General features: G+C 44.4%; 1 protein-coding gene across 2 annotated transcripts in view; it reads left to right on the forward strand.

The window, feature by feature from the left end:
- Window positions 1-8,138, forward strand: part of DROSHA (drosha ribonuclease III) — a 79,043-nt gene extending 70,905 nt beyond the window's left edge. For both annotated transcript variants that reach the window (XM_083519043.1, XM_083519044.1), the window contains exons 30-32: window positions 95-187; window positions 1,034-1,080; window positions 7,704-8,138. In XM_083519043.1, the coding sequence (XP_083375169.1) occupies window positions 95-187; window positions 1,034-1,080; window positions 7,704-7,834 (271 nt within the window). In that variant the 3' untranslated portion in view covers window positions 7,835-8,138. The remainder of the gene's footprint in view (window positions 1-94; window positions 188-1,033; window positions 1,081-7,703) is intronic.
- Window positions 8,139-9,686: the final 1,548 nt, after the last annotated feature.

Below are 9,686 nucleotides of genomic sequence, written 5' to 3' on the forward strand. Positions count from 1 at the left end.
CAGACAGGGGGGCATTTCTGTTAAGAGCCCTTAGTAAGTCCTGCTTTCAAAGGTGTGACTTTTTTTGTGTGTTACTGTCTTTCCTGGGACTTAGGACTCTGCAAACAGTCGGACCCTCTCATGCCAGGACATACACCGTAGCTGTTTATTTTAAAGGCGAAAGAATAGGATGCGGTAAAGGACCAAGGTATGGTAAATTTTTGAATACACGTTTAATTAAACAGGTGTTTTGAGAGCTACAGGGAATCCCTTGGCGATTTAGATGGTGCTCCTTAAGAAAGCGAATGCTAGAATTCCCACTACTCCCATTTAAGTCTGTATCTGGCCAAAATAAGATGTTGCAGAGAGCCTCTATAGCTCCATGGCTAGAGTGCCAGGGACAGAAGGCCTGCGTTCGAATTCTAGTTCAGCCATGGCCTTTCTGAGCAGCCTTCAGACAGATTAGTCTCTCCCAGCCGGCATTTCCATTAATGGAAGAACAGCAACACACTTTGTAGGTTTGTATTGAAGATGAATGAGAAAAGCATCTTAGGGACTGCACAGCGAGGGTGCCAGCTGCATGATAAATAATATTTAAAGGGTTTCTCCTTCTCCATTGATCACCTCCTTGTCCGGACTGCACTGATTCTAAGAATAAGATAAAAATAATTCCTAATAAAATATTAGCGGGAAAGTGTTCTATTTGCTGTAATATCGCCATCCATTTTTCTAGAGCTGTAGAGTTTGCCTGTTGGTTGGTCGGTCGGTTTTAAATTTAATATTTTCATTAAAACAATTCGCCGAAGAATTATGAAAGCGGAAGATCTTAGTAGTATTGATCTGAAGTTTTAAAAACAACTCGCTGGAACGGGTTTGTGTGTGTGCCTGTGCATGAAGGGTTTTTATGGGAACAAGTGCCCAATGATTATTTGAAGAATTAGTCTCAGCAGAGTCATCAGAGTGGTTGCTTCTCGGAAGCTGTAGTTTACCCCATAAATACATTTGCCATGATTTCTCCCCCTTTCTTTTCTTTTCTTTTCTTTTTTAAAAACAGCATTCAGCAAGCAGAGATGTGCGCAGCAATGGATGCCTTGGAAAAATGTAAGAGGCTTTCTTGGGTTATTTTGTTCTGGGGGTTGGGACAGGGGGTGTGCAAGCATTACCTATGGGGGGGGGGAGAGAGAGAGAGAGAGAGAGTACACATAAAACAAGCAAATGGCAGTCAACACCAGCATCCCCATCCACCTTCCCCCTCCATTTCTTTTAGACGATTTTGAATTGAAAATTTGCTTACATAACACACACATTTGGATTAAATCAAAAATGTTCCCCTCCCCAGTGTGGCAGAGCCATTACACAAGCTTCCTGGCAAGTGGGTCTCAACAAGCCAGCCGTGGAAATATTATTATTATTATCATTATTCTTTTAATGGCCGGGGCTTTTAAATCGCTCTATCATTAGACCACAGTGACAAGATTTTCTGGGCTAGAAGCAGATACAGCTATGTGGCGCCGTGTGAAATGAGAGATCGCAGTTCCAGGTAGAGAATAAACCAGACTCTGTTATGACCCAACTCGGATAACCAAGAAGGCATTGCAATCCAAGTCCTTTCTGTTGGGAATAATTCAGGCTGAAATTCCCAGGTGTCAAAAAAAGGTTATGGATGACACTACTGCGGCCCGTTTTTTGTTAGCACAAAAATGGAAAACGAGCAAGGTCCCAACTAAAGAAGAATGGCAACTTAAGTTGACAGAATACGCGCAGCTTGCAGACTTAACATATAGAATGAAAGAACAAGAAGAGCATACGTTTAGAGAAGATTGGAAAACGTTTATTGGGAAATAACTGTGTACAGCTGAAAACGCTGGCAGCATTAGGATAAATTCAACAGTGTAAATAAATCTTGATGGATGTAATAATGGAATATAGTTTTTGTAAAATATGCAGGGATTTATGATATGCAAAATGAACCTTGCAAAGAGAAGAAGGAAAGTCATTGATATTGTAAGGATGTAAACATGAGTACTTTAAATTATAAAACAGAAAATTTAATAAGATAGATAGATAGATGATAGATAGCATTGCAATCCGTAAATCAGTTCTGCTTTTTTAAGATGCACCCCAGAGAGTCCAGATGTTCAAATACCCTGTTCCTTTACCTGGTCAATTGGACAAGAATAAATGATAGGACATAAGAAGAGCCTTCTGGATCAGGCCAATGGCCCCTCCATCTAGTCCAGCATCTTGTTCTCACAGTGGCCAACCAGATACGTCTAGATGTGTCCAAAAGTAGGACCCAAGTGCAAAAGCAATCTGACCACTTGTGATTACCAGCAGCTGATGTGCAGAGGCAGACTGCCTTGAACAGTAAGGTAAAGGACCCCTGGGCAGTTAAGTCCAGTCAAAGGCAACTATGGGGTTGCGACACCCATCTCGCTTTCAGGCCGAGGGAGCCAGCGTTTGTCCACAGACAGCTTTCCGGCTCATGTCGCCAGCATGACTAAACTTCTTCAGGCACAACAGAACGCCATGATGGAAACCAGAGCACATGGAAATGCCATTTACCTTCCCGCCGCAGCGGTACCTATTTATCTACTTGCACTGGTGTGCTTTTGAACTGCTAGGTTGGCAGGAGCTGGGACAGAGCAATGGGAGCTCACCCCATCATGCGGATTCGAAATGCCAGCCTTTTGATCGGCAAGCCCAAGAGGCTCAGTGGTTTAGACCATAGCGCCACCCGTGTCCCTTGGACATTAGAGACGTATCACAGCTGCCGGAGCGAGTATTTTCACCCTCCATTAATTTGTCTAGTCCTCTTTTAAGGCTACCACAAGTTTGCAGCCGTCGCTTCTTGTGGGAGCAAAATCCATTGTTTCACCATGCACTTTGCGAAGATGGTGACAGCAGCCACGAAGTTAAAAGACGCCTGCTTCTTGGGAGAAAAGCAATGACAAACCTTGACAGCATCTTAAAAAGCAGAGACATCACCTTGCCAACAAAGCTCCGTATAGTTAAAGCCATGGTTTTCCCAGTAGTGATGTATGGAAGTGAGAGCTGGACCATAAAGAAGGCTGATCGCCGAAGAATTGATGCTTTTGAATTATGGTGCTGGAGGAGACTCTTGAGAGTCCCATGGACTGCAAGAACATCAAACCTCTCCATTCTGAAGGAAATCAGCCCTGAGTGCTCACTGGAAGGACAGATCCTGAAGCTGAGGCTCCAGTACTTTGGCTACCTCATGAGAAGAGAAGACTCCCTGGAAAAGACCCTGATGTTGGGAAAAATGGAGGGCACAAGGAGAAGGGGACGACAGAGGACGAGATGGTTGGACAGTGGTCTCGAAGCTACCAGCATGAGTGTGACTAAACTGCGGGAGGCAGTGGAAGACAGGAGTGCCTGGTGTGCTCTGGTCCATGGGGTCACGAAGAGTCGGACACCACTAAACGACTAAACAACAACTTTCTTGTGCTTGTCCTGAATTGTTTAATGTCAAGCTTCACCGGATGATGCCCAAGTTCTAGTGTTAGGAGAGAGAGAAGGAAACACTTCTCCCAAAGTACGCCACGCAAAAATCTGCACTCTGTCTTCTGTGCCTCCTTTTGCCTGCCTTTCCTCTAAACTGAAAAGCCGCAATTGCTGTAACCTTTCATCACGGAGGAGTTGCTCCAGACCCTTGATCATCTTGTTTGCCCTTCCCCAAACCTTTCCCAATATCCTTTTTGAGGTGAGGTGACCAGAACGGTACTCATTATTCCAGATGTGGTCACACCATGGAGTTGTATAATAGTGTTAAGAAACTTGGAGGGAAATGCCTTCTCAGCAATGTAGAACATCCTCCCATCAGATGCCAAGGGGATAAAGAACCATACGTATAAATAATAATAATAATAATAATAATAATAATAATAATAATAATAATAATAATAATTCAACTTTTAGAAGACATCTGAAAGCAGCCCAGTATCGGGATGCTTTTAATGTTTGATGCTTTTATTATGTTTTTATGTGTGTTGGAAGCTGCCCAGTGTGGCTGGGGCAACCCAGTCAGATGGGTGGGATAATAATAATAATAATAATAATAATAATAATAATAATAATAATAATAATAATAATAATAATATCATAATCATCTAGGGTATTCAGAAACCTATTATTAAACATATAGGAAGTCTGTGCGGGTCATTTTTATTTTTCAAAATGCAGTGATGGTCCTTCTTTCCCTCTCTGATATGGACATAAGTTGGAAGGTTATTTGTGGTAAGGGGACCTCAGGTCATGTAGTTTCTGAGCGCATTGCGCTTTACACTCTTGGCCTTAAACAAATGTGGTGTCAGTTGCGTAGGCTCAAGGAGAGATGTGGCAGTAAGCAAGTAAGTGCAAAACTGGCCCTCAAGCATTTGCTTTGAGCATATTTGCTCAAGGTAAAGCGATTTAGCGTGCAGTTTCAGCCTTGAAAATTCAGCAAAGTGATGGCAGGTTTTCCATTCTGTGTTCCTTTATGTGTCTAGCCCTCTCCCCCTTTGTAAGCATAATCCCTCCCAAAAGTCACAATATTTCAGGCCTAGTTGGCGGGGAGTCGGTCAAGTGAAGTGCTGAGCTCTCTGGCCTCGGTCCAGCGAAGCACTTAAGCCCATGCTTAAATTCAGGCACACGAGTCATTCCACTGACATTCATGATCTAGGCATTGTGATTAAAATAAAGTCGGCGCTTTGCTAGATGGGGGCCAGAGCGCTCACCTTGCAGGATTGATTGCAAAACCCGCAAGCTGCTGCCAAACAGGGACTTAAATCTTTGTGCTACAACCCCAGATAACTCTTAATCTCGTTGAAATCTCTGGCAAAAGTCGCCGTACTTTTATCTATCAAGAGTTGAGCTCATCTGCTTACATCAGCCAAACAGTCGGTAGCCTTCAGTCGCTGTCTTGGAAGAATTAATATCATTTTTTTAAACAGGTGCATTTAAAATGTGCGCTTTTGAGAGAGGTCCATTTTTACGGTATGATTTCTTTCCATTATTTCCTTTTGTGTACCAATACGGAGCACCAATGTGGCATGTGAAGTCTCACCTCTCTGCCCCACATGCAAGATTTTCACCTTCTGTACTCCCCTGAGTTAATATGAGAGCCTCCGAAATACGGAAAGGAAAACGACGAAATAGCAGAAGGCGCAGTCTCTCCCCCACAAGAACTTCCGTCTAAAGCCATCAGAGGTTCTTAAACCCGCCGTGTGTGTCAGGGGGACTCAGATCTTACGAGGACAAGGGCTTTCAAGCAATTCTGGGGAAAACACAAGCGGGAGACTTCACCGAACTTTTGTCGTCCATAAGTGGCACTTAGTTTGGTACATCAGATCTGCAAGAAGAGTACAAAAGGACCACACTTTGCACAGGAGTGCCTTTGCGGTACCAGAGACTTAGCGGCTGGCGGCATCTTCCAATCTTTTGAGGAGAGAGAGACCCGGAGAAGGGGAGGGAGAGAGAATGGAATCGCTTCTGCAAGAGGAGGTTGTTTGTTTATGGAGACGGCCTTGGGTTCAGAAGTGGCTGAGCCCTTCATTCAAGCCTCCTCCTCAGCCTCTTGCATCAGCTGTGTTTCCTATAATGTCCCCGAAAGCCTCATCTTCCCAAGGACACCAGCTGTTTCTGCGTCAGCACTAGCAAGTCAATCACAAAGAGCAATTTCTCATCTGGCACCACATCCGACGGAGGCGACGCTTTTGCCGGCGACCTTCCACCTGGCATCGCCACTACGGATGATGTGTTTGTCTACCTTATTCTGCACCGCTCTTGCCGAGCAGTATATATTAGCTCCTGTTGGCTTCTCAATTGTATATATTGGTTTTTAAGAGCTGAACAGCTTTTTTCCCCCTGCCCCTCCCTGATGCCCATTATGGTGGTAATGGGGGAGATTATCTTGATTAGCACCAGATGGAGCCCTTCTTGTCCTTGATGAAAAATGATAGCTTCCCAAAGTACGGAGACTTTTCCAGCATAGTTCACTGTTACAAATTTTCCATAAGGATACTCCATTCTGCCCCCCCCCCCGGCTAAAATGTTTCATGTTAGAGGCTCGCAAATTGCTCAATAAGTACATTTGGGTAGAATCTTCAAATGGAGGAATAAATAGCCAGATTCAAATTGTTGATATATACATAAATATACACACACACATACACAACCATTGCTATTGGGTAACATGATTTCCCACTCACCCATTGTTTGACTTGGAAAGATCCTGGAGGCAGCTTTCATTATAATAATAATAAATTTTATTTATACCCCGCCTTCCCCAGCCAAGACTGGGCTCATGGCTGCTAACACCAGGTATCAAAACAATTGATTAAAATACAACTTAAAAACAAGATTAAAATACAGCACTAAAATAATCAAGTTGGCTCTGCTTTTGTCTCCAGAGTGTAGCATTGCTCTGAAGTAGCATCACCTAGGTTGAAGCTATACATATATACAAAAAGCTGTGAAAATGTTAAAAAAAAATAAAATCTATATATGGAATTTGCCATTAGCTCACCAGCACCATCTAGGGTCACATGTGTATAATGCACTTAAAACATTATAATTGCAGCTGTACGGTAAAGGTAAAGGACCCCTGGATGGTTAAGTCCAGTCAAAGGTGGCTATGGGGTTGCGGTGCTCATCTCACTTTGAGGCTGAGGGGCCGGCATTTGTCCATAGACAGCTTTCTGGGTCATGTGGCCAGTATGACTTAACCACTTCTGGTGCAATGGGACACCATGACAAGCCAAAGCACACAGAAATGCCATTTGCCTTCCCACCACGGCGGTATCTATTTATCTGCTTTTGAGTTGTGCTTTTGAACTGCTAGGTTGGCCAGAGCTGGGACAGAACAACAATTCGTGGGAATTCGAATTGCCCACCTTCTGATCGACAATCCCAAGAGGCTCTGTGGTTTAGACCACAGCGCTGCCCGCTGAGTCCCTAGGCAAAGTTCTGTGTTTGTTAAGTCACTGACTCCCAACCATTTTGGCACAGCCAGCACACATCTTTTAAATTTTTATATATGGATGTTTTATGATGGCCTATACCAGCGGTTCTCAACCTTTGGGTCCCCAGATGTTGTTGGACTACAACTCCCACCATCCCTGAGCTCTGGCCTTGCTAGCTAGGGGTGATGGGAGTTGTAGTCCAACAACATCTGGGGACCCACAGGTTGAGAAAGGCTGGCCTATACAGTTGTACCTTGGTTTTCAAACAGCTTAGTTCTCAAACATTTTGGCTCCCGAACGCTGCAACCCAGAAGTGAGTGTTCTGGTTTGCAAACTGTTTTTGGAAGCCGAACGTTCGACGGGGACTCCGTGGCTTCTGATTGGCTGCAGGAGCTTCCTGCAGCCAATCAGAAGCCATGCTTTGGTTTTCAAACGTTTTGAAAGTCGAACAGACTTCTGGAACGGATTCCATTCGACTTCCAAGGTATTTGTAATGCTTAATAAAGGTTTGGCAAAGTACAATTTGGGGGACCTTTTGGCTGGGGAGAATGCTCTATTCATTCATGAGACTCTCTGGGAAGCCTTGGGTGAAGTCTCCTATTTCCGCACCCTGACAGAAATTTTGACTGTGAGTGTGATAAGTAAACGTATTACATGACCATAGCTGGAAATGTTCCTTTTCCTGCCTGGTGTAATAGAATAATGAAGACTCGGAATGCCTGGCCTTTATTTTAACGCATGAAACATTTCTTCTTGCCTCAGATAACTTTCCTCAGATGGCCCATCAGAAACGATTCATTGAGCGGAAGTACAGGCAAGAGCTTAAAGAAATGAGGTGGGAACGGGAGCATCAGGAAAGAGAACTGGAGGAAGCGGACGACATCCGGAAATAAGTACAGGCCATGGAAGCAAACGGTGGATTTGCCTGCTTAATAACTTTGATGTGGGCCTGTGGAGACATAGCCTACTTTTGCGTAAAGGATGAACGAAGTCTGCTCATTAAATCATGTTTCATGTTAATTGTTACTTTTTACATAAAAAAAGAAGAATGTGTTTTATTCCATTTTTAGCTAGTAAAGTTTTATTCACAAGGCTTGACGAAACAATTTCTTTTAACATTCTTTCTGAAGAATTGTGCTTTTTGTTTTCCATCTTGAGTTTGCGGAATAATAAAGTGTTTTATTTCAAAACGGGTAACCATCTCCAAAAAAGGGGAAAGCTTTGTGTTCGTCGGAGTCTTTAATCATGGGAAATAATAAGGCAGAAATGAGATGCTGCTTCCAACATCTCGCCTTGATCTCTGTCTGGGTTGTGCTACCACTGGAAAGACGTGGGTTAATCTGTGCTGGGGTTGGATCCAGGGAGATGAGATGATCTAGCTCAGAAATATTTCCTCAGTACAGCACCTGATAGCAGGATAAATGAGGAAAATCTAAGCATCATTCACAAGAGATGAACCAAAATGCTGGCTTCCATAAACAGCGTCATCCGTAAGCGAAATCTAAAAAAGAAGAGTTTTTTTTATAATTTGCAGATTGTGTATCCTCTGTCCTGTATTTTCTTTAAGGCATTTCTACAATCAGTACATACGTACGTACATATATACATACAGTCGTACCTTGAAAGTTGAAGGGATTCTGTTCCGGAAGTCAGTTTGACTTCAAAACATTCAGAAACCAAAGCGCGGCTTCTGATTGGCTGCAGGAGGCTCCTCAGCCAATCGGAAGCCCCATCAGATGTTCAGGTTCCAAAAATAGTTCCCAAACTGGAACACTTCACTTCCAGGTTTGTGGCGTTCGGGAGCCAAAACGTCCAAGTACCAAGGCATTCAGGATCCAAGGTACGACTATAATTTTATTTGTATGCTGTCTTTCCATAGTTCAAACCAGAGTGGTCCAATGCTCAGTCCAAGGGCTGCATGTGGCCCTTAAGGGCTTTTCCAGTGGCCCTTGGCAACACCCCCCAGCCCTCACACTGCCTTCCCAAAGCCAGGTATTCACTGGGTTTGGGGAAGGAGGGGTGAGGGCTCTGGCATAGGGATAACAGACGTCCCCGGTTCCTGGGGACAGTCCCTGGATTTGCCAATCTGTCCCCAGACAAATTCCGTCCCCGGAACGTCCCCGGATTTGCAAATCTGTCCCCGGGAAATGTGGCAGCGGCAACCTCAGCAACCCAGAGCCAGACGTGGCAGCTGCCATGATGCCCACCATTTTTCCTGCGCCACGGCAGCAAGCAGTGAGCAGCTCCTGAAGCCAGCCAGAGCCAACTGCACTACCAGGCTCGCCCCTCCTGGGCAACGGCTGCCCGCCCGTGACTCCCGAGCCTCCCCTGATCTGTCAAAACAAAGGGGAAAGGGAGAAGGAGATCGGGGAAGGCTCGGGAGTCACGGGCGGGTAGTGCGCCGTTGCCCAGTTTTTAAAAATTGCATTTATGTTTCGCAGGGTGCGAAAGAAGGGCTTTGCACCTTTTTACAATATGCATATATGCTTAGGCCCAGGGTCTTTTGCCTCACTTCTTTACTGCTGTATCAAGTACAGCGAAATCCACTTGTTCAGTACGCACACTGAACTTTTAACTGAACTTAAAATGGAGCTTGAGAACCAGATGCGGTGCTCAAATGGTAGATGGAAAATGGGCAGAATCACTCCTGATTCTAGGTGGCAGCTCACGTGGTTGACTGCTCTTCGGCGTGCGCACAGAAACAACACCACAAACAAAACAGGTAAGGGTTTTGTTTTGTTTTGT

Source organism: Podarcis liolepis, assembly GCF_965112155.1.
Source record: "Podarcis liolepis genome assembly, chromosome: 8".
Lineage (NCBI taxonomy): Eukaryota > Metazoa > Chordata > Lepidosauria > Squamata > Lacertidae > Podarcis > Podarcis liolepis.